Genomic DNA, 26,268 nt, shown 5'->3' with positions numbered 1-26,268 from the left:
GAACCAGATCTTGGACTCTGAGGGTGGCAAGGAGGGTCCCCCTGACCGCTGAGGAGAGTTGCATCTTGTGAAGTCAACAGCCACAGGAGAAAGTGCATGATGATGAATAAAATACTGCTCTCCTTGTGGAAGCAACTTGAAAAACTTATAAAACACATTCATTCATTTTCACTACCACTACCAAGCTTTTTTGTAAACTCTCAAAGAAAAACCCAGGCAATTGAGCTTAAAGACTACATTGTCGTTTTATTTTTAAAATGTTTTCAAATCATGTCTGTTTTTTTAAAGAGGTTATTTATTTGTTTATTTTATAAGTTTGGCACAAGGAGACTGCTGAGTCCTGAAGACTTGGGCTTTTTATTCTGTTGGATAAACAGAAAAAGGCACGTTTTTGCATTTTTTTTAATCCTCATAAGAATGTAACCTAGCCAATCAACTCCACTATATTCAGATACAAGTATATGTCTCTCTCTGGGTATTCTATTTTCAAGTCATATTCTGTCATAAATTTGGAATTAAAATTAACTTGCAAATTTTAGGTAAAACAGAGTGATAAAATTTAATGATCACTAAAATTTCAAGTGAAAGCCATTTTCGGAAACTTGGTTCCCAGCTCTCCCGAGGCCTCCTGATGTAGTAAATTGAAGTGTGCAAATCTAATTGGCTGAGACCTTGCTTGACCCCAAGACAGACTCACATTTTCTCTCAGTTGAAACTTCAAACCAAATTGAAAGCTGGATACGTCTCTTCAGCTTTAGACAAAGCAAAAAAGTTTAAGCAACCGTCATGTCACCTTACACTCAAAGTGCCAAAGGACTGTCCTACCCCCTAATCCAGAAATACCCATATTTAGACGCATCTTAGGGTAGTATGTAGGTATGCAATCATGCATTCTAATTTCTAGAGTTACAAAAGTACCTTTACAAATCTCAGGAGTCATGCTAAGGAAGACCTAGATACCACATCACTTTCTATTTAAATAAAAATAAACAGTTAACAGTGATTTGTCAATGAAGTCACACTGAGACTTCTAAAACTATACTCCAGTATCTCCTGGGGTATGCGTGTTGGTGGGGTGTGAGGCTGGGGGAGGGGAGGAATTATTGGAGAAATATTCCCATTTCACCCTTATTTCTTTCTAAAATAACTCTAAGGGAGTATGTGGCACAGAGATGAAGACACTACTTGGGTCATCAGCAACCTGCACTGGAGACCAGTTTTGAGTCCCTGGGTTCTGATTCTAGGCTCTTGCTACTGGTACCTAAGAGGCAGTAGGTGATGCTTCAAACAACCTGCCACCCTTGCAAGAGACCAAGTTGAAGCTCCAGCCTTCCAGCTTCAGCCTGGTTCAGCTCCACCTTTTTTCAAGTGTTTTGACAGTAATCAGGTAGAAAAAAGTTCTTTCTGCTTCATTTCTCTGTCTTTAAAATGAAAGACACACACATACTGTTCTAGGTGATCTTCCTGGAGGCTCTAAACTCTCAGATTATCATATGAACTGCAGGTACAGCCTATGGGCATTCCATAATCTGGAAAAATCGTTGACAGAAAACCCTGGAAATTAGTGCAGGGTTTTCACTAGCCAAGTTTAACACGGGGATGTTCACCAGGAGGCCTGGCAATGTTACTCGATTCGCTGAGATGTTAATGGCAGCCTTTTCCAGGGCAACCAGTTGCCCCTTTATCATTCATTGGTGATTTTTCTTTATAAACATATTTTCTACAACTTGGCTTACAATTCTGCACTGCTATTTCTGTGTTATAACACCTCATATCAATATTTACTTGGCTTTTTCCAAATCAATATAGTCATGTTACCATATGCTACCCCATAACTACTTGAGCTAAGGTAGTGGCTAGGGAAAAGATGAGTTGCCCCTTTCTGCTCATTTTAAATGCTTTTGCCCAAGTACTACAGAGGTGATAAATAAAACTTAACATTTCCAACTCTTCCATCACTGACACAGTTCCAAAAATTACAAAAGTCTCTCTCTCTCTCTCTCTCTCTCTCTCTCTCTATATATATATATATATAAAGCAAATTTTAAAACTTCCTTCAAGTTGAGGGTTGCAGAATATTTCCAAAGTATAAGTAATAGAGAATTTGAATAGAATCTTGGGTCATCCGACAATAGTGCATTACTAATGCCACTTAATATTCTTAGCAACATGGACTCTGGGAAGTCTTTTTTTTTTTTAAACACAAACATGTTTTAATCAAACAAATTATTCAGGTAACTTATACAAAATATCTAACAATATCAGAAACTGTTTCCAGAAATACCCGCCTTGTTTCTTGCTTTTATCTCCAGCATGCGGCATTGTATCTGGGACACAGTGGGTACAATAAACAGAGCCCAGACTGAATATTCACCGACAACCTGTTAGGTTTCAAGTTCCTCATGTTCTTTTAATCCTCTTGCCAATTCTATGAAGTTGGTATTATTATTTATAGATTCTGCATCAAAGTTAATGTACAGATGGCCTAGTTTTTTTTTAAAAAAAGAGAGGGACTAGCAAAACAGCTCATCCTCACCTAATTTCAACTCATTTCAAATGAACTAAAAAAGGAGATGACTCAGTTAGCAGAAGAGGAGGGACAGACGAGTTACTTGGGCACTCTTTCATGATGGGTTACATGGTGAAGCTTTGCATAACCTAGCATGACACTAAGCCATCTCTTTTGGGGTGTTTGGCATAAGCAATAGGAGGAAAGCAAGAAGCTGGTGAAAGTTGAATCTGGTAAGTTGAAATGTTAACAAATAGAAACAAAACAAAACGAGCAGCAGCACCTGTCTCTAGCTGCCATCTATCACAGGTTTGAACTCACGGAGAACACTTCAGTTGACCCAAGGGAAAACCCTCGGAGTCGATGGTAAATCCTTCCGCTGATTTGGGAAAATTGAAGAATGAAGATGCTTGCTTCAATGTTCCTCAAATCCATATGCACTACAGATTTATAGTTCAAGACATGCTTGGTTTTCAAAGAATGTAACGAGAAATGAATCTCACAAAATGATCGCTGCTAAATTCCAATGAAGAATCTCAGTAATTATAAGCTGTATTGTGAAAATTACCCCCAAATACATCTGTCTCCTTTGTTTGTGATTCCTCTGCAGATTAAAAGTACTCTCTTCCCTGTTGCCCTCCTCTTCTGTCACTTTACCTTTTTTCACTGTTTATCACCACTCATACCAACCTCTTCACTTGCTGACCTTTGCCTTCAATGCAGTAAGTGGGGAGGTTGGCAGAGTGGGAGGATTCAAGAGGGAATGTGTGTGTGTGTGTGTGTGTGTGTGTGAGAGAGAGAGAGAGAGAGAGAGAGAGAGACAGAGAGAGAGAGAGACAGAGAGCCAGGACTTAAAATTCAAGGCTGCTAACTTCATCCTCATACTCTCAAAAAATTTTTAAAAACTAACTTGTATTTTTCCCCTACAGTACTACTATGTGCTTTTATGACTTTAAATTATATGCTACTAGTTTTCTCCAAATTATCAAGTGTAGCGATTTAGTTGGCTGGAGTACTCCATGGCCTTTGATGGAAATTTTGGTGGAAAATGATGCCAATACTTAATAAACATGTGAGATGCAATGTAGGCTATTAAATTTAATGAATTATTACTGATTCCAACATTCATACTGTTAGAGAGATAAACTCAAAATGATTTGTGTTCCCATTCTCAAAAGGTCAGACACGCGTGCAATACATATATTTATATTTGATATTCTGGGGCAAACAGAATACAATACATAACCAGAAAAACTTGGTTACCAGCCCAGCTCAATCTAAATACTTCATGCCATTAGGTCTTGTCTTCTGTGAGTATAAGAAACTTGGCTTATACTAAATTAAAGAAGATGGGTAAGGCAAGTACACACTTGGGATTTTATTCTTAGTCCCAGATTTCAACTTCCAGTGCTCTTATTTTTTTTTTCCATTTTGAAAGCATGTAAGAAAGCAAAAGAAATTATCAGTCCACATCCATAGCAAACAAGCCACTTTACTAGAGTTTGTACAAACTATGCTTTGTCAGCATGTTCAGATCAGTCACACGATGTTGTCTCAATTCATAAGGTATTTAAGAGAAAAATATCCAATCACAGAACATTTCCTCTACCCTTTGGGCTTGACTTGACCCCTGTTTCACTGCCAGAAGCAAGTATCATCAGCCCTAGCTTGGGATACATCGCTCTCTAGTCCCACCCTACAGCTGCAGACCAATGAAGAATTCTGGATGTCTAAAGAATTTACTGTTTTTAATCTCCATAAGAAATTAAGTGAATTGGCTCTGTCATGTGAGTATAACTGATTATGTTTTCCCTAATAAAGATAGACATTTGAGTTATCCATTTGTAAGTTAGTGCAATGTAAAAGGAAAAGAGGACTTTTGTCAGATGCCAACTTAAAGTTAATTGTTCATTCCACAGAAATGTCAATTAAAATTCTAGCAGAAACTTTTCAAACACAATTTTCTGGTTCAAGAAATGTGCATGCTAAGTCAAAAGACTACATAAAATCACTTTTAAGCTTCAGATGCTTACTAACATTCCTGGTTGGTCGTAGACAGTATCCATGTAACTAGAAGAGTTTTTGAGTTTGGCTTGGAAATGTAGGTTCCATGAATTCATCAGAGTTTGATAACTCATCAGCATTGCATTGGGAATGCTGGCTGAGAGAGGATGTGGCCTTCCATTCCTATTCCACTGTACATTAAATTGCCATAAGGAATAAAGGTTCCTTTCAAGAGTCACATGGGGAGGGGGAGAAGCAGAGAGAGGGAGAAAAAAAGGTCACCTGGAGCCTTAGGCAGCATCTTGTTCTAGTGTATAGGGGTTCTGAAAGACTGTTAAACAAGATTCCAACCTGAGCATTCATATTCTGATATCATATTTATCACCTCAAGTGATGCAGCAGTAAAAACATGCAAATAACAGAGAATAAAAGAACAGTCAAACCATGCTTTTACTGTAAAGATCCTCACCCAATTTAAGAATTTACTTTACTTTACCTGAAGAGATTCCATTTCTTCATTTTTTCTTTGGGTCTCCTGCAGCAGATCTATAATTATAAAGAAATTTAAAAAAAAAGGAAAATGTCCATCAAATACAATCTAAACATTGTTTGGCACCTAGCATAAAACGCCAGTCAGTCAGTGACTTCTACAAACTGTAGCAAAATGAGGACACCAAATCGGCTACAGATTCAAAATTCCAGCTACATTACAGCAATTTTGTATAATGCTTAAAGAGCTCAGAAGTAACATTAAATTTAACATAAAGACAGAGACACTTTATTCTTAAAAAAAAGAAAAAAGAACAAAAAAAACTAGAAATCAACTGTTTTCTCTTAAAACAAGCTCCCAAGCCAACTCCCAACCCCTCCAGAATTGGTTTTTACAATCACATTTAAATACCTGGGAATAATGGGTGTTAGAAATGGAAGTAGATCACCACCTCACACTGTAAAGTCATACTAATTATCACTTCACACCAAGAGGGTAGGATACACTGAAATTAAAGCTGACCAACAGTTTGGCATCATTTCTAAGAAATTAGTGTAAGGAAAGGTAAACAACTGCAGAGAATTCTGTCTTAATGCATGCAATAGAGCCATGGTGTATCCGTGCTCTACATTAATTTATGAATTTGCCAAAAAGGGAAATATATTTAGTAAGCAGAATTTTCTGCCCGCAGCTCCACCACTATGTCCTGTGATCTTATTAGATCTCAGAAACCTAAAGGCAACTGGGCTGAGTCAGAACTTGGATGAAAACAGGCAAGCAACACATTAATGCTAGTATTTGACTTCCTCTGTGATTGATATAGCTTACCAAGAGGTTGTGCTGCATGAAAGAAAAACATAAGTTACAGAAACTCCATAACTATTCCAGAAAGGCAAATGTAAATGATTTTAGAAAGTGTTACACTATACATAGCAGGAAACAGCAATAAGACAGAGGGCAACCGTGTCGGTATATGTCATTCCTGGGCCGGCAAAATACTCAACCTTTTGGCAAACTAGCTGATGATGCACTGCATGGTGATGGCTCTTTGGGATTGAAGAACTCAGAAGGGTATACTGAGGAGTGGCATGTTTTATTCTATATCTATTAGAGTAACTGATTTTTGCCTCCCAAAACTTTTGATTAGGGTTGAGTCAATAAAATTAGAGGAAATGTCACTTATCTAGGGTATATTTTAAAAATGATTTTGATTGGCATATCAGGTTCTCTATCTGTAAGGTAGTAAAACAAAGCTAGTCTGTTAGATCATTCCTGTTCCTGCATCCTCGCCTTGGACGCACAAGGATCCCATAAGGGTGCTGGTTCTAATCCCAGCAGCTCCACTTCCCATCTAGCTCCTTGCTTGTGACCTGGGAAAGCAGTAGGGGACAGCCCAAGGCCTTGAGACCCTGCAGCCACGTGGGAGACCTAGAGGAATTTCCTGGTCCTGGCTTCGGATTGGCACAGCACTGGCCATTGTGGTCACTTAGTGAGTGAATCATCAGACAGAAAATCTTTATTTCTAACTCTCCTCTTCTCTGTATATCTGACTTTCCAATGAAAAATAAATATATCTTAAAAATAAAAAACTTGTGAAGTCTACCAATGGTTTTCTAACCATGTACATTTTCTATGAGCCTTTTAAAGACCCTTCAGATATCCACACCTGTACCTGTACACCTGCACCTGTACCTATCGCTGGTGCTCGCTGGTGCTCAGGAGAAACCCGAAGCATGCACTTTCAGGAATAAAACAATTAAAAGAAACATCACCAAGAAAATGGCAGATCAGAATGATGCTATAAACCAATAGACCTAAAAGTCACTTCTAAAATGTACAATATAAAAGGAACCCACAACAGTCTGGGCAGGTCAAAACAGCAACACCCGAATATGCATCCTAAAACAGGATGTGGAGTGGGCCGGGCTGCAACTGGAAGGGGGCAGACTGGGCAGGGCCGAACAAACCTTAACTCACAAGAAAGAACAGAAATCAGGCTGGAGCACAGGTCATGCTGAATAGGCCCTTGCACTTACTGATCTGTGTGAGCCAGGGACGCAAAGCCACAGCATCTAAGGCAGGGGCCAGGGCAGGGGAGGGGCTCTGCCAAGCTGAGTCAGAGCAACCACTGGCCTGCACATGATCTAAGGCTGGGAATAGGCCCGGTTGAGGAGCTAAGGGGACACCCTAGCTGGGTTGAGGTTCCCACCAAGAAACGCATGGGTTGGAACGGGGGCTGCGTTCTGATCAGGATAAGGTTGTAGTCTCCCTTGGCACAAGTGTAGACTGGGACTGGAAGCACCAACCAGCCTAGACTCCAGCACCATCTTGTGCTCTGGAGGACCAGGGTAGATGTGGGATTGACTAGGCTAGGTCTCAGCCATGTGTGAGCTGTATGTGGGTATGGACAAGCCGTGGCTGAGTTGAAACATCCAACAGTAAGAACCAGCTTGGGTTGAAGGCCAGTTAGGAAAGCCACTGTTCCTGCTAGGACAGAAAGTGAACTGAGTAGGGCTGGCTCATGGACCCACTGGTAAATGCAAAATCTGGCATTGGGAGAGGTTCTGATGGAGGAGACTGGGCAACTCCTCTGGCAGGACACAGTCTCTTCAGGTAAGCCCAAAAAGCATGATAGGAAACCGCCCAGAACAGGCTGTGGAAATTATTACACTGGCATACATTTGGCATGGGTTGGGGGCAGTCCAGGCTGAACCCATTCACATCACCAGCTGGCAAATCTGAGCACCAGAATAGAGTGTGGGTTGGGCCAGGTTCAGTTGCGACACACACCAGCGCACATTAAGGAATGCCAAAGTGAGATTAGCCTTACCAGATGTGGTTGCAACGCCCAAACATCACATGTGAAAACCAGGGGGAGAAGGTAAAGCTGACAGGGGAATGTGGGTTCCCCTGCTGGACAACCACTCCCATTGGAAAACGTGAGTCGGGATGGGAGCAGATCAGACTAGGCAGGGCTACAACACCTGTGGGCCTCATGTGAACTAGATAAGGGAAGAGCCAGGGTAGGCTGACTGTTCCAACTGGTGCAAGCAAAAATTAGAGTGGGTGAGGGTTGGTTGGGCTTAGCCATGGCATCAGCTGGCAGAGGATGGCACTGGGAGCTAATTCTGTCAAGTCAAATGCCAGAACCACCTGGAGAGTGCATAATCTGGGAGTGGGAGTGACCTAGTAAGGAGATAGTGGGCACCTCCCTCATGGGTAACCACTCTCGCTAGATAGCACGAAAACCAGGACAGGGGCAGGGGTGGCTAGACAGAAAGGTGCCTGCCAGTATGTGTGTGAGCAGAATAGTAGGTTGGTTGGGTTGAACTAGGCTTCAATGCCCATTGACATGTACAAGAGCTAAATGGGATGTGGGACAGACTGAACAAGTCTGTGGTACATACTGGGATGCATGGGAACCAAGGTAGGGTGCAGAACTGGTGGGGGTTATGGGAAGTTGCCCTAACCAGGCTGCAGCTCCCACTGGTTTGCGTGAGGACCGAGTATGAAGTGGGTAGGATCGAGCTGGACTACAACACCCATTGGTTCACGTGGAAAACAGGGCTGGAAACACAACTGAACCGGCAATGGCAACAACCGGCATGTGCATAAGCTGACTGGGGCGACGGACAGTGTCGGACCCCGTATTGGCAAACTCACACAAGATTCAGGTCTGGGATCATCTCAGATGAAGTTTCTTTGGAGATCCCTCCAAATGAAATACTGATCTCAGAACCCCAACCACGAAGAGACAATGTCAGCCAGTGGACTCTGAACAGGTTTCATCGCCAATGGAATGGCGAGATTGGCAGCATTCCAGAACCATTGAACTATCAAAACTGCTTGAGCAGGACTCTGAGAGCGCACCTCACACTGGGGATCTAGGATGGGTGGGAGGCTGGGTGGAGCTTTTCCCTTTGTTTCTCCCCTGACCCCTGATACAGGGAAAAAAAATGATAATATTAGTGTGAAAACAATGGTATTACCCACTTTCATCCTGTAACCCTTGATCTTTTGTACCCTAATCAACTAATTAAGATTATTAAAAAAATAAATACATAAACCTCAAAAAAACAAAAAAAAGATAAAATGTGCAATATGCATTATCTAGGATAAGCCATATGACAGACCATTAAACATGTCAAGATAAATTTTACATGTCTGAAACCATTACAAATATATTCCTTGACCACAGTAGAATATTAGAAATCCATGAAGAAAGAAAATTTGGAAAATTCACAAATATATAGGAATTTAGAAATATACACTCCTGACTAATTGTGAGCCAAGAGGAAACCAAAGAGGAAATTAGAAAATTCTTTGAAAAGAACAAACACAAAAGACACAACATACCAAAACTTATGGGATACAGTGTGCTTATTAAGGAGGTCCAGAAAGTTCACTTGCCAAAGGGCTCTTAAACTTAATGGGAGGAAGCAATTCTGCCATTTGTGAATGAGGTCTTTCATGTGTCCTGGCTCTGGAGTGTGGCCTCGGCTAATGTGACACTGGCCTTTCTGGCCAACAGCATTATTTGTGATAGTCAAAAGATGGAGGCAGCCCAACTTGCCTATCACATGATGAATGCAAACTCAAAATGTGCTGTTTCTGTACAGTGTTATATCATTTAATTATATGAAATGGTCAGAATAGGTAAATCTATAAAGGTAGGTTTGTTGCCAGAGGACGGAAGAAATGGAATAGGTCTGACTGTTAATAGTTAGGGAGTTTCTTTTTGAGTCAATGAAAATACAAGGATGTAGTTGTGATAGCTGCATGACCTTGTGAGCACATAAAAGGTACTTTTGTAAAACTTGGATCCAATTGTATATGAAGCAATATCTAAATTTGCAAAAAAAAAAAAAAAAAAGAAAGGAAAAGAAAAGAAAAAACAACTAGGAAACATTAACATTTCTTTCATAGATTACGGAGCATGTACGGACATCCGAGCCCTTGCATACACACTCATACATTTACTTCTCTTAGTCTACCCTAAGATGGTGACGAAAATAATTTTTTAGGATCACTACATTAACTATTATCATTTGTATCTCTTCACTATTTGAAGACATTGTAATTAGCAATAAATGTGACAGAATATAAATTATGAATACTAAGTAAGTATTAACAGGAGAAAAATACTTGAGTAGAAGCTTATAATGACAAGATAAATAGTATCAATATCATCTCAGTTATGATATTCTGTTCTGAAGGCCGAGATTCTATATTATTATTACCTTTCCCTCCGCATTCCTTATGAACCCTACTAATTCCTTTCTTGCTGATTTGAATATCTGGGGATCAATACCGTGCAATGTTGTGAAACAGATAATACAATGTTGACAATGTTTCAAATTGACGCCATGGGTAAAACAAAAAGTTGCTTTAAATGTTTCAGAAAAGCACGATCAATCTTCAAGTCTCATATATTCATTGTACAAATAAAAAGTCTCCAGAAACTCTCATCCCAGTTTAATCACAGCATCGGCCTATATTCTCTCCATAAGTTCTTCAGCATCCCAGCCTTTCCCCTGTACTATCTAGAGCTATGAATCTGAAGCACATGTTTCTATAACTCTTTGGTTTTAAGAATCACTTCGAGATGTCTGCAGTCACTGGATTCCACAGTGGGGCCACAGGTGACTGACTAGATAGCGTTGTTTTGGGGATACACAGTTAAATATTATAAGCATAGACCTAAGCTTTATGGAAAGAGGTTCTTGATTCACCTTGGGTGTCCTTCATGAAAATGAAGCCAGAGAAAGTGGTGAAATGTGGTTAGGGTACTGCATACGCCTAAGTAAAGTTCAAACTCATTGGCATGCTGTTATTTGGGATTTGTCCGGAAATCTGGTTCCAAAACCATTATGCTGTGCTTATCAGAGAAACCCCACAGTGGTCTCTGACATGCAGAAGACCCTTTCTGGTATTCAGCGACTAGAATACATCAAGATTCTTCAACCCCGGGCCCAGAGTAAATACCCTCCACCACTTTTCATAAAGTGTGTCATGTTTCAACATCATTCAGCTATCTGGAAACAGTTCTTCTTCTGTGTTCCCAGACTGCTTTGCTTCTGATTTAAATATATTCTACTTTATTCATTTTGTGAATTTTATCTGTCAGATTCAAAATCTTGGGTAGGCGCTTTTGTTAAGAATGCCACCTATACTTAAAAACATCTGCTCACAAAATAAATTTTAAGAAAACACTAAAAGCATAGCTTCTTACAAACATTTACAGAAGTGCAAAACCATTAAGGGAAAAGAGAGAAGATGGAACGTTTCTGCCGATTTTTCGCTATTCCAGTATCTACATCTCCACTACGCTAACTTGGGAAGCCAGAAGTTCAAAAGCTGAATGTCCTGGGCAGACCCAGAAACATCAGAGAGATGCTATCTAACCTCCCAGATAAGAACATTAAATGATAAGTCAGATGACACAAAATAGGTGAGTACTATCAATAAGTCAAACAGTTCTAAAGTGACAAGTTGCTTCACTGCAACTTACATCACACTGAGTGTATTTTCTCCCTTCTATTCATCTTTGAATAATTGGGGACTCATATTCCAGCAGGTATAGAGACTACTCTCTGCTCCTAGTACTGCTAGGAAGGACAGTAATAACAAAACCCAGGCCTGTTCAGGCTAACCAGCGATGCCTGAGTCCAAGGAAAAGTTGCCACTAAGCCTTTCAGAGAAGGTAACACAAGACAATTGATCAACATCAGAAGGAAACCAATCAGCCCAGTTTCCCTTCTTCCTCTTGTTGTTAGGCAGCAAGGCAGTAAAATGCCAACTTAGACTTATGGGCTGCAATGACCACATCCATAGAGTAACAGGATTTGATTAGATACTGCAAACAACCCACTAGCATCAAAATATTCAGCACCAAATTTGGGTAGGTTACTGCACAATCTCTCAAGGTGAAAAGTTACCTAGGTTGAGTGGCTCAAACAATGTGAGTAGCAACTACTCAGAAATAAATAGGGATGGCAATTATTCTGCAAAAACGGTAATTCTTATTTGAAATCATTATCCCCATTGAAGCTTACCAAAAAAAACGACATGACAAATCATTCTCATTCACCTTTAACATTTACCCGTTTTCTTTTCACACAAAGGAAAACAAACTTAAGATACCTTTAAGTATCTCTTGTCTGTTTCTCAAATCTTCACAATTACAGTCATTTTTCTGAATCCTCTCATCCAGGGTCCTTTTAAATTCTAACAAATTAAGCCAACTTTTCATCTGACAGCAGAATAACATGACGTACATGTTCTCAGAGATAAGTTAAATAAAATAAATGTTTTAATTTGTCAGATCAATTTCCTTTTGTGCCACTGACAAGGCAAGGAAAGATTAAGACTTTCTTCAAAGCCCAGCTTCTCCCAAATCAGACGTGGAACGGAACTTCTAAAGGGCCATCAAACACACCAAACCCAGTTCAGAAATAGAAAGGTTTGCTATCCTGATGGTTTTATAATCTCTTACAATTACTGAGAATTAACAATGTGTATCTAATTTTTAACAGGAAGGATAAAAAAATTTTTAGAAAACTAAAAGTAAAGCAAAAAGCTTACCGTGTAAGATTATGGCATGAAAAGATACCAAATACATGTTTTCTTTGATATTATGTTCAGATGGCAAATCATTTTCATGGATAATGTCACAGACCATTGCTTTCCTTAATTAGTAGCCTTTATAAATGTAAAAAAGGCTCAATTATTTTTAATCCTGATTACAACTGCCTACCCATAACAAACTGTCATATTAACAGTGCCTGTACTGTACTGCCTATCTTTAAAGGTGCCTCATTTCATTCTCATATATTTCTAATTAACTTATTTCTTTTTTACTAGGGTTGATTATTAAGCAACGGCAGGCAATCTGCCCTTCTTTTGCTTCTGGATTTGCTGCATTTTAACTGGAAAAAAAAAAGATGCAGAAAATATATAAAAAAAACTCAGAGCCCAGATTACACGTGGGGATGACTTGCAGATAGAGTCAAAGCAGCCATTCTGTGTGAACTCCACCAGCATGCTGATTGGAACAATTTGGTGTTGCCACAATATTTCTGGAAGTCTCCTTAAAATTCCCCTTTCCATCAGCAACTCCTCTTATTTGCATTAGCTGGGGACGGTACATATAATCACAATCGACCGGCTAGAGGCAGGCAGTTTTAAAAGACGGGGAAAAGAGAAAATGCTCCTTGTTTAGACTCCATAGAATACAAAAGGTTATCTTTATTTGAGAAACACAATATACTGTATTTGCTGCCTAATCCCTAAGGGTTAGGCAGGTCGATGTGTTTGTAAACAGACCTCAAAGATTCTACTCATGAGCAGCAGGCTCTCTTCCCAGCACTTTCATATATAAACACATGTGAGAGAGCAGAACACCACGTCACATACAAAATACGGAATATGTGATTCTTTGTTAAAATATCATGCCATCAAAAAAGACTTCCTGAACCTAAAGGGATCTAACATGACACATTGTCTTTCTTTTCATCACCTTTTCTGTTACATAACCTTGTTTAAATACATACTCATATATGTCAAATTTCTTACTACCATAAAAACTACTTTTCATTCGAAAGCCAGAGAGACACACATTGAGAGACAGACAGACAGGGGTTGGCGGGGCTGGGGAGGGATATGAGACAAACAGCAGAGAGACTGAAATAGAGATACTGGTCTCTAAACTACAGGTTCACGTGCTGGCTAGAAGCCAGCAAGCAGGCAAGCCACTGGAAGCCAGTTGAGTCAGCACCACTGTCCTCCAGGGTCAAGTGGCCCCAAGCTAGAGTCAGAAGCCACAGCTGGGAATCAGCACAGGCACTCTTAAACAGCTTCTGAACTCGTTAAGGTCAGATGCTCACCTCCAAACTTTTAATTCCATTTTCCTTGAACTTTTCAAAGGATTCTGGTGCATTTGTGCATAAATTTGCCTATATAAATATCTGTGTAAAAAAACGCATTTAACAAAACTATCAAAATCTGTATCCAAGGACAAACGCAGGTTCTTTTCAGAATATGTGCTCTAAATAGTTACAAACTTAGGAAAGAACGAAGCTACATAATAAATAAAATGGCATTAAGAGCTGGGTCTTGAAGGTGTTACATGATAGGTGTACCACTTAGAAATGGGATTAGTCCTCTTATCGAAGATTCAGAGGGAAACGATCCATCCCTTCCAACGTGTGAAAACACGGAGCACTGGTCCTTTGCAGGAAGGAGCAAGCAAGCTAGCAGGATGTGAGAACCTGCTCATGCCAGCATGTCGGACTTCGTATGACCTAAAAATGTTTCTGCTACTTAAAAATTTTTGAGACCAATACATTTTTGCATAATGGGAGGAATGGACTAAGAAACCTGATTAGATCTTCTTCAAAACAGCTTTTCCATCCGGAGAAGGATATCCTTAGAAATTACTGATCTCACAGTCATATACCATGTGGATTGCTTTAAAACAACACTTTCATATTACCTTGTAATAAATTATCTGCTACATCACGACTTCCTTTCCTTCTAATATTTGATAGCCTTTGCTATCAAAGATTAATTTCAGTTAATGAAAACATGGTATATACTCAAAAACTAAAGCACACTGGTTTTGGATATCTGAGAGATTTCCTAAGCCTGACTTGGGATGATTAGACACACACTATGATATTGCAAAGATTAAGCTTCTAAATATCTACAGCAGAGCTTCCATTTTCACTGTACTGCACAAATATTTGTCATCTGTAATCTCAAAATAAGACTGAGATATTTTAAACTCAGCAAAGCATTTGTATAAGTAAATACTTTATGTAATTGGGAAGGGTTATGCATGACTCAATTTTTTTTCCCCCCAAAAAGTAACTTTGGTTGATGTTTAAACATTTGCTTATAACATCAAGTTTTTCACTGTAACTAACCTTGAACCCATTAAGACCAACACACTAAATCATTTATCTTGAACCTACAGCATAAATATGATGGATTCTGTATTATGGAAATGAGGATTAGGTAATCACATTATGGTGGCAGTCCTGAGCCCGCCCCCAGCCTCATCAGCTGGCTGAGCAGTTGGATGTCCACTTTCCCACACCGTGATGGATTTGCACTTGGCTTCGGCAAGCCTCCCTGGGGCCAAGAGCACATTTTAGACATAATTATAGGAGCAGTCTGTGGCAGTGGAAAACCAAAGTTAACTGAACCACATGGAAATAAAACCCATGTCATTGGTGTCATTACCAGTACACGCTAACCAGCAGAGTTAACCTCAATGTAAATAGCAGGCAAAAATAGCAAACACTCCATCCTTTGGAGAAAGCAGTCCCTTTGGAAAAAATATAATAACAAGGAAACACCTGGGTTTATATATTTTGAACCAAAGTTAATGACAATTCCCTTCTTTTTTGTTAATATTATGCATTTATGTGGATTGACAAAAGTTAAGCAGCTGAAATAAAGCTTTTTTAAAAAACAAAAAAACACTTATAATAAAAAGCAAGCTTTTTTCCCCAATCACTCAAAATTGTCTATCGTACCAGTATCCTCAACAGTCAAGCTGTATTATTACCTTCTAAATTTCATTTTTATTTCTGTGAACATATATAAATATTATGCTGTTAAAGCATGCCAGTGTATGCTCTTCTTTCTTGGAATGTCTGGCAACAAGCTATGTGTACAGTCCTTTATTTTTAAATGTGCAATTTTCTTTATCCAAATAGGAATTTGTTCTATTGCAAATAATGTATTACAGATCCTTTTCCTCCTCACATAAATGGTTAGCTGGCACACAACCATTCATAGAATGTTTAGTCTTCCTCCTGTGTATTTGAAATAAAAGTTGGTAAGAATGAAGCCCTTCATGTGTCTGAGACAATATCCTAGAACTCGATTGCTCTATCATTTAGTCATTTATCACTGATTTAACATGCCACTACGTTCTGTTCGTAGCAAAGGTATAAATGGCCGAAAGCAGGGGCGAGTGTTACAGCACGGTGTTAAACCTCTACTTGCAACACTGGCATTGCAGACACAAGTTCAGTCCCAACTACTCCACTTCCAACCCAGCTGCCTGCTGCAAAAACAGTGGAAGGTGGCCTAGAGGTTGGCTGCATGCCACCTCTGTAGATGTGGCTGCAGTTGGAGGCTCCTGTCTATAACCTGGCCCAGCAATCACTTGAAAGGAAACTGGCAAATGGAAGGTCATTCTCTCTCTCCTCCCCCCCATGTGTGTGCGTGTGTGCGTGTGTGCGTCTGTGTGTGTGTGTCCCTCTCTGTGCTCTGCTTTCCAGATAGATAAATCTTTTAAATCTTTTTAATAAAGATTTACTTCATTTGTTTTGTTTGTTTTTTACTGGAAAGTCAGATATATAGAGAGAAGAGACATAGAGGAAGATATTCCGTCTGCTGAGTTAATCCCCAAGTGCTCGCAACGGCTGGAGCTGAGCCAATCCAAAGCCAGGAGCCAGTAGTCACCTCTAGGCCTCCCACTTGGGTGCAGGGTCCCAAAACATTGGGCTATCCTCAACTGCTTTCCCAGGACACAAGCAGGGAGCTAGATGGGAAGTGGAGCAGCTGGAACACAAACCAGCACACCCATATGCAACCCTATGCATGCAAGGCAAGGACTTTAGCTGCTAGGCTACAGTGCTGGGCCCTCAGATAGATAAATCTTTTTTACATAGCTAATATTATACATCATCTAGAGAGGGACAGAAATTGGTAACTGCTTTTTTATGACTACTAGAAACCACAAATCATAAGGTACTTTCATCCATTCAGAATCTTATGCTTTTGTATAACATAGGTATAATGTATTTGGTTTAACACACAAGTAAACCCACTATGGTTTTGGTATATATATATATATAGGAAATAGATATTTTCATTTATTCATTTTTAATGGGAGTAAAAGTTAGTTTAATCTTACAGAAAAAAAAAATTATGTGCACCCTACCAAAATGCTCAATCTTTATTATTTTTTGCCAGTGTTATTTTGGGAAATTTACTCCAAAGCCATATTTTTCTTATGCAAAGTGACTTATGGGCGTTATTATTCCCTGTAATACTAAGGCAAAAACTGAGATTACCTTAAAATTGTAACACTAGGGAAATTTGTTAAATAAATCATGCCACAACAAAGTTTCTCTTCAGTTATTAAAAAGAATGAGCAAGTTCATTTTATGCTGCTGCAGAAACCCCATAGGAAATGGAAAGTTAGGGCCCAGAGCATGTTAAGCTAGCAGCTAAAGTCCTCACCTTGCATGTGCCAGGATTCCATATGGGTGCTGGTTTCTGTCCTGGCAGCTCCACTTCCCATCCAGCTCCCTGCTTCTGGCCCGGGAAAGCAGAGGACGGGTCAAAGCCTTGGAACCCTGCACCCATGTGGGATACCCAGAAGAAGCTCCTGGCTCCTGGCTCTGGATCAGCTCAGTTTCAGCCATTGTGGTCACTTGGGGAGTGAATCAGTGGACAGATCTTCCTCTCTGTCTCTCCTCCTCTCTGTATATCTGACGTTCCAGTAAAAATGAATTAATTTTAAAAAAAAAGAGAAATGGAAAACTAAAAACACAAAAGGATGCAGAAGGAAGGGCATGTCACCACTTGGGTAAAGAAGAAGAAACTGTATTCTTATATTTTATACCAATATAAGTTGTTTCTAAAAGCACATAGAAGGCAACAACAGTGTTCACGAGTCTCACAAAAAAAAAGTAGTGCTGAGACAAGACATTTCAACAAACCTTCTAACATGCGATTTTAATTCTAAACCTTTAATGTGTAGCTTGAGAACCTCTTACATCCCTTTGAACTCTAACAGAAGTTTTCACCTTTCCTACTAAATTCCTACTTTCAGCTACGAACTCTAAGACCAAAGACCAAAGAGAAAATATTAAGACTCTTACGCTGTCATCCACAACAAAATGAGTTAGTATTTTTTTTAAAAAATTCAAGATAAATTTTACTTTAGAATTAAAAAGAATACTATTTATGAGATAAGGCTAATGGAAAAACTAACCAGCAGTTAAATGGAAGGACAGGTAGCTGGATGAAATGAGTGGATACTTCAACTGAACAGAAATGACATGTTATTGTAGCCTGTGGTGTTTTTGAAGGGAAACCATCAGAATAAAATCACATATACATTGGAAAGCCTCTTCACAGTGAAATGATGAAGGGATATTTTTAAAAAATTAAATACAGCACAGCATAAGAGTGATGATTTTCCAATTGCATACTGAAAATCACATAAAAGGTGTAGTTTGCTTTTTGAGTATATTGAAACACTGGTAACCACTTTTCGACAAAAATCTTCCATAGATATCATCAGTCTTTTATTGCCTCTGGTAAGATTATTTTTTAAAAAAAAAAACCAAGAAATTTCTAAATAACTCAGTAAAAGGTGAAAGAGAAAAATGATATAAACATGTATTTATACACACAACAACAGAATGAAAAGGAAGATTGTGATTTTTACAGATTGGGAATAGTCCAAATAAAATGCTCATATTCATTTGATCGATGCAATTCTCTTCTTATGTGTAGCTTATGTGATTATTATGTTATTTGATCAGTGTTAATGATTTTTACACATGTTTACTGAAAATACTATGAATTTCCAATTGAGAGTTAACTAAAATTTCAATTAAAAATATTGTTGCAATTGTATTTGTGAGAGATGGTGCATTGCTCAGCAATACTATATCTTGGTAGATTAAAGAGAAGTGGTTTATAAAAACACTAGTAATCAAAAATTCATCTGAAGAAGAAAAACAAACTAAAAACATAAACAACCATTAATAAAAATTAAAATAAGAATACTTTTGAGTTGGAGGAACATAAAAATATCAATTGAATCCTCAAAAGTAAGCTCCAAAAGTCATATTTGAAAACAATTTCTAAAATCCTTCACGTTAGTAAAAGCTAGAATCACTGGTGTTAACAATTCAGAAATAAAAATCTTTACTAGGCAACGATGATGGTGATCTCACAGTTACATGATAAACTATACACAATAAGCACAGTATGACAAAAAACTATTATCAGACAAGAGAAAGCATTGTTCAAAGTATCTTTCCAAAGTTATCATTCTAAGAAACACGCTCCCTATATCCTTGTACCTATATAAATACATACATTCAACTACACATAAGAATTAATAAATTCTTAATATAAAATCTAACTGAATATACTATGCTTTCATTAAGAATCAATATGAAGATCAAAACTCGCCAACTGACAGATAAAATGAGGAAAAGAGGTGCTAGATGATAGTGAAAAAAGGCTTTCACAAAACAGTTCTTTCCAGCAAAAAGGTTACAAGTACAAATGTGCTACTTACCAAAATAATAAGTGCAAAGCTTTCCATTACCTTGACTTGTATAAAAAGATAATCACTTTCAAAAATAAACAGATCACTACAGAAAATATATATAATGTCCCATAATAAAATGACTTGTTTCAAATTTAATAGGAATAGATTTTTCAATAAGAGGGATGAGCCAAACACAAAGAAAAAGAAAGTCGTAAGAATTAACAAGTAAGACACACCAAATATAAACAAGATGGAAAGAAAAAACAAAGTGGTTAAGATAGAATGAAAAGGTAATGACTTCCAAATGATGAAATGACCTGCTCTGGATGCTAACAGTTCATCCGGGTTACAGAACTATCCTTTACGTCATCTCTCTGTTGCTCAAGCCATTGGGACTTGACTGTTCATACCTTCCTTGAGACCTCTGCAACACTTGAAACTTCCAATCCCATCGCGGTTTTGGAGATCAGCATTTCTCTGGCTCCTATTCTTTTGCTATAGGTTCTTCGGTTCCTTTTAGACACGTGTTTTCAGTACCTTTTGAAACTTTGTTATGTCAATATTTCAATATCCTAGGTCCTGCTCTGAAGCTGTTGAAATTAATGCCCAGGATCTCTGAATTTTGCTTCCATAATGTAACTTGTCTCATTTCAGTTCCCATGTCCATCATTCAGCATCCTGTTCCATTCAGGTAGGCTGCTTTGTCAGATAGGATTTTTGAAGTCCTGATCTTCCCTTTTTATGTGTTTGTTGAGATAGAGTCCTATCTAACCTTTACAACTCAGATAGTGTCGTCTGTACTATGAATTTTCCCCTAAATGTATAGAGTGAGATGACTTTCTGCCGTGCTTCCACGGAAATCTGCTCATATAATAGCACTCGCTATTCTGCTCTGAAATCACTAATTTACAAGTCTGCTTCCTATGAGACCATAAACTTGAGGTTAGGTCACATCACATGTTTAGGTTTTTTTGGTAAGAAATATAAAATATACACAGAACAGGTCACCACATGCTCAGCTCAATGAATTATCACCAAGCATACACTTCGTAGCTATTCTCACAAAGCTTATGACATTTGACTAGGTGTCCTCAGTAACAAATAACAAACGTTTGTTATACATATGATAGACAGTAGCAATTAGTATTAATCAGGTATATTAATCAGTGTGACAGCTGAGCTTAGTACTATGATCCAAAATTCAGATTTTTAAATATCAAGATCAAACATCATTTATAGGGAAGAAATTGTCACACAGCCTAACTGATAGCATGGAGTTTTAATTTGCAATTCAATATGCCATTAAACAACCTTGCCTAGAAGAGGTGGGGGAGGAGTGAGAATGTGAGAGACAGACACACAGAGTGAGACCAGGATTGTCAGCACATGATCTGGGCTAGTCAGCTGCAGGATAAATCCATTAACATTTCTAAGAGTGGAGTCCAAAGATAGGCAATCTACCAATGGTTAAGCAACTCATCGTCATAGCAGTAAACATGTCAGAGGACTGATGGAAACCTAACAGCCGTGCATCTGCCTCCTGGTGAGCAGACGTGGGAGGCGGTAAGCTGGGCGGACAGGAACACACTGTAGGGGCAGGGAGACCAAAGGGTGAGTTGCAAAGAAATGACAGTGGCAGACATGGGCCATTGGTGCACAGGATTTAGAGACAGACTGTCTCAATTTCTGTGCAGTCTACAGCCTAGGAAGCAGAATAGGAAAAGCTTAAATGCAGAAAGGCGACAATCAACCACAGCAGCTGCTAACCAATGGGACTAACTGTACAAGTACTTTGCTTAACAAGGGCTAAAGGGCTCCTTTGGCCCACGCAGCTTCACTCATGCTGGCAAGGAACTGCATCTCTACCAGACTGCAACAATTATCCAACTAAACTTAAAAAATTTCATTCAATTATTGCATTACATGTTTATTCTTCTGAAAGTTCATTCAGTAAGAACTGTAACACAAAGGAAAGTAGTAGGAATCATCAGAATGACAACGGTAAAACTCGAGAGTGCTTACTAGGCTTCAGTCACCGTATTTTAAGCTGTTCATGCGTTTTCTTATTCAATAGTCACCCAATTATGCAGAAACCATTATTTTCCCAATTTGATGGGGGTCAGGAGCAGGCAGACTGGGAATGCAACATGATTTTGTAACCAGAAATTAGCAGTGTCTTCAGAACCTGCGCTTCGCTGTTTTGCTAAATTACCCGAATTCAAATGGTTTCGTTCTTTGATATAAGTATTTTAAAAATAAAGTGTTTGCGTCTCTAGTCATGATGAAGGATGTCAACAACATTTTCCAGAAGCACAGAGCCGAAGGGTCACGTAGGATGCCTAAATGTGCTGTAGCCCTCCCAAAATCAGCAATGAATGTTTCACATCCACTTTCGTATGCTTCGTAAGGTACTCTACAGAGCCTTACTGAGAGAGGAGTAAGAAAACTAAATTGAATTGTTAAGACTAATTGCACTTTTAAGTTTTTAAGTTATTAAAGGTACTGCTGTTAAATTAGAGCAACAGAGCTACAGGGATAAAGATCTGTTTGGTTAAAAACAGCAGGGAGAAAACTGACACCGAGAGAATAAGTGACATCATAAATGTCCTTGCTAGCTACTCATCCATAAAACAAAGCCAGGGTTCTCAGACCACAGTTCAAATATGCTTTCAGTTATAGCATGGGGCCCCTAAAGAAATTACGCATTCCACTAAGTAGATAGAACATCTAATAACTGGGCTAGCAATTCTTCAAGCAATATTGTAGCAATGGAAAAAAATCTCAGACTAAGTAAACTAGCCCCGTCACACACAGGGTGCTTTGGCAATAAGCAGACTGGAGTTCAGCTTTGAATCTCGGAATCACCGGAATCACCGGGGCACATTTCTTAACCTGTACGTGCATCGTCTCCTAAGAACCATTAAAGGGTGAGCTAGACTGGTAATAAAATGGAAAGGACTGTTGTAAACAGAAAAGACATGAAACCAAAGACAGCAGAGAATGAAAGAAGCTAGACTGTATTTCATTTTCGTGATAAATACTAGTTTTTTGTTACCAAAATTTCAGTACACTGGATTTAGTACACAGTAAACTGGAAGAACACACAGGGAAAACAGCAGAGCACAAAATACTAACTTACGAAAAAAAAAAAACCCAAAGAAGATACACACACTAAGCAAATAAAGGGAAATTCCAATATAGCTATCTGAAGTTTCAATAGTTAACTAATGAGAAAATAGAAATAAGAGATTTTGGAGAGCTTCATAGCTACAGATCTTGCAGAACTGGGATTCTAGGAAAAATCACAAAGAAAACAACAACAAAATAATATATCAGGAACAAAAAAAAATAGTAAAATTATGGAATCTCACCACTAACCCGGAAAGCAGTTACAATCTAACCAGCACAGGATCACAGCAGCAACGGAGAGCAGAGTGTTCGAAAACATCTTTGGGTACAGAGTCCACAAGTGTCATCCTCTAATTTTTTATGAAGGTAAACAACCATCCAATAATGAGAGCAAAATATAGGATCTTAGAATTAGTAAATGATGAGTTTCAGGAAGAAGGAAACTGATCCCAATGTTTCTGATTTATTTATTTGTTTGTTTGTTTTATTGGAAAGTCAGATATACAGAGAGGAGGAGAGACAGAAAGGAAGACCTGTTCCCTGATTGCACTCCGCAAGTGGCTGCAACAGCTGCAGCTGAGCTGATCCAAAGCCAGGAGCCAGGAGCTGCCTCTGGGTCTCCCACACGGGTGCAGGGTTCCAAGGCTTCGGGAGAGTCCTCGACCATGTTCCCAGGCCACAAGCAGGGAGCTGGATGGGAAGTGGGACCACTGGGATATAAACTGGTGCCCATAAGGCATCCAGGAATGTGCAAAGTGAGGTCTTTAGCTACTAGGCTACTACGCCAAGCCCGATGTCTCTGTTCTTTTAATGTTTGTACAGAAACTAACCAACCCACTTTAAATGTTAAGTAAAGTTTATATCCAGATGTGTACTTTTAAGGCTTCAAATCAGCTCAGCTCTGGCCACTGCAGCCATTTGGGGAGTGAACCAGTGGATGGGAGATCTTTCCTTCTCTCTGTAAATCTGCCTGTCCAATAAAAATAAATAGATCTTTTTAATAATAAAAAAAAGCCATACATGTTGACTGCAAAAGGATACCCACATCTAAACATTGAGGGAAGGAAAATGGGGAAGAGGATCTGCTTAGAGGTGTAACACATCTGTACACATTTTTTGGCAAATAAAAGTATTACCATTTGCTAACTTTGGGTCGTCTACATAAAATGTTACATAATTTTGATTTATTTATTATTATATGGTTGAAATATTTTGTAACAATTTAAGAAGAGGATAAGTAATTTTAGTAAGTAAAATGACCATAAATATGTTTTTCAAAAGGTCAACAAGCTAAATTAGGTAGGAGATTCAATGAATACCAGATTTTAAAAGGCCTACTGGATATTCCCTTTACTCCTTAATTGCTTCGTATTTGTTTTGTTTAACCTTTTCTAACTGTACAGGAGCTTAAGCATACAAGCATACATATCAGAAGTTCATGTTCTCAGGATAATCTTGAGTGCATCACTGGTCAAGTGGGAACTGATGAAGAAGAGGCAATATTATTGGAATTTAAAGAAAATTCTACAGATCATAAGAAAACCTGGTAAAATTATTTGAAGGGCTATAGTTGGTGATACACAAAGCAGCTTAATATATACACAGAATAAGTCCAGAAAGATTAAAACAGCGCGGTATTCTAGTTAAACTCTGAAATTTGTTCACCTTGTTTCTCAAGCATCAAGCTCCAAATCTGATCTGATCTGATACAATATGTGTGTGTATGTGTGTGTTGCTCTGGCTTCAGCTGTTCTCTGACCTGAGCCTATTTTGCTGATAATCTGAATTCTCAGCTGTTTGTAAGGGGTTTCTTGTTTCTTTTTCTATTCACATAAAAAAAAATCACACTTTTTAAACAATGACTTGTATTGTTGTTTATTCATTCCACGGTAGTTCTTGGTCGCGACTGAGGCGGTGCTGCTGAAGAACGGAGGCTACCCTAGGACCTGTCCGTGCTCGGCTCACTCCTGCGCAGCTCGGTGCAAGCTGTGACCTCTGCCCACTCCATCTGCTCGCCTCTTACAAGGCAGCAGCAGAAGGGCAGAAGTCAGAGAAATGAAACTGCCTGACTGCCTTTTCAAATGAAAACAGACAGGTACAAAGCAGTAAGAAGGAAACACGAGCACACAGCTGTGGCGACAGATTTTAAGGAGCTGTTTATGGCATTATTCAGCCAGAAATTAGTCTATATACATTAGATTTTGTTTATATATGTCATATGTACATATATAAACAAAGATGGTATCTTCAAAAAATTTATTTTTGATTAAATGAATCTCAAACACTCACCTTCATAGTTCACCTGCCCCTACCCCAACCAGTAACACCTTCAGGCTCAGTATTCAAGATTTAAAGCATTATCTGTTTCAGGTTTCATTAACCCTGCTCAGGAACACAGAATGCGATGATTTATATTCACATTATATAGAACAATGTCAGTGCCAGGAAGCAGGAAAGAAATGGAAAAGCAGACTGCCATATGATATCACACAAGAGGCCCTGAACAGTTGATGAACTTAGTTGTGTTAAGCCACCAAGTGTACTTACTAGGCAGCTAATTTAGGAAACATTTATCACGGCTTCTATCAGATACAAGGCATTCTTCACATTTTCACCTTAATTTTTATTGATTGTAACATTGGGTTTCTAGGAAATACAGACAACTTGGTTTTGAAACTTATACTCATGAGTCTTAACACTCGAGAAACAACAGACAACAACAGGGATCCTAAGGATGCAGATTCATTAACTTTTCTTCCTAAAAAAAATATTTACAAATTCCTTAGATGCATTTTTAAAAATAACTATTTGAGTTTTCACTTAAGTTTTATGTCTACTGATTTCACTTTAGAAACACACACCTAAAAAAATTTTATGAACTGTCAAGGTGAGGTGTGTCTTCTCTGACAGTGCGTTAGGCGGTGGTTCGAGCGCAGTCATTAAAAGGAGATTTGCTCTCTGCAAACACACCAGTTTCACCTTTCCCTTGTGATACAGGTGCACGTGAACTTGAGGCATGCAGGGAGCCAAACACATGCCCCCAAGCACATGCATCTTAAAAGGTGCACATTATTCACAGCGAAGCCCTCTGGGTTCTTCCCAGAGTGGAGCGACTTCTGTATTCCAGAAAACACTAGAGATGCAAATCACACATGAGCACCTGGAGATTTGTGGAGAAGCAGGACCAGAGAGTCCTCCAATTTCTGAAAGAATCAGTGCCTCGCTGTAAGGAAGGGGAGATAACTCGGCAACTGTGAGAGCAGGGTTGTCTAAAACCAATGCAGAGGGAGCAAACAGCATTGTATTCTCAGCAGGTGCTACAATATTATTCCACTGAAAATAATTAGAAAACAATCAGAAAATAACTAGAAAGCCTATTTCTGAAAAGCTTTACTAAAGTCCAACATAGTGTCTGCTCAGATTTGATGTTGGACATAATGGAACTACAGCAAGAATGCCGCCAGGTTCTGAAATCAAAGTCCCACGCCACAGATTGCATTCGATTCCCGTTCCCAGCATTTCAAAGAACCTAACGTATTCACCTGGCTCAGACTCTACAGCAGGGTGGCGTTACGTACACTAGTTCAAAGCCTCTGATGCACTCTTCTAGTAAAGGCAGCTTGCTTTAGAAGCACACATACTCATTAAAAACCTTCCACTTCGACAGAAAAGTCAGAGAACTTCAGAGTGCCAGGCACATACGGTGGTTTGACAGATAAAACTAATCCCCAAAGGGAACTTCCCTTTGAATAATATATAAATGATTTTTTTGGACATGTGCTTGAGGTTGAATTTGGATACATAACTTAATGCATGTGTTAT

General features: G+C 38.9%; 1 protein-coding gene across 1 annotated transcript in view; it reads right to left on the bottom strand.

Moving 5' to 3' along the window:
- CEP128 (centrosomal protein 128) overlaps positions 1 to 26,268 on the bottom strand; it is a 247,937-nt gene that overhangs the window by 59,271 nt on the left and 162,398 nt on the right. The window contains exon 20 of the mRNA XM_040975214.1: positions 5,010 to 5,059. Coding sequence (XP_040831148.1) covers positions 5,010 to 5,059 — 50 coding nt within the window. The remainder of the gene's footprint in view (positions 1 to 5,009; positions 5,060 to 26,268) is intronic.

The sequence above is a fragment of the Ochotona curzoniae genome, unplaced genomic scaffold, assembly GCF_017591425.1.
Source record: "Ochotona curzoniae isolate NIBS_2020 unplaced genomic scaffold, NIBS_Ocur_1.0 contig_2688, whole genome shotgun sequence".
Taxonomy (NCBI): domain Eukaryota; kingdom Metazoa; phylum Chordata; class Mammalia; order Lagomorpha; family Ochotonidae; genus Ochotona; species Ochotona curzoniae.
Note: the sequence above shows the minus strand (reverse complement) of the source record. Positions and strands in the feature narration are given on the sequence as shown.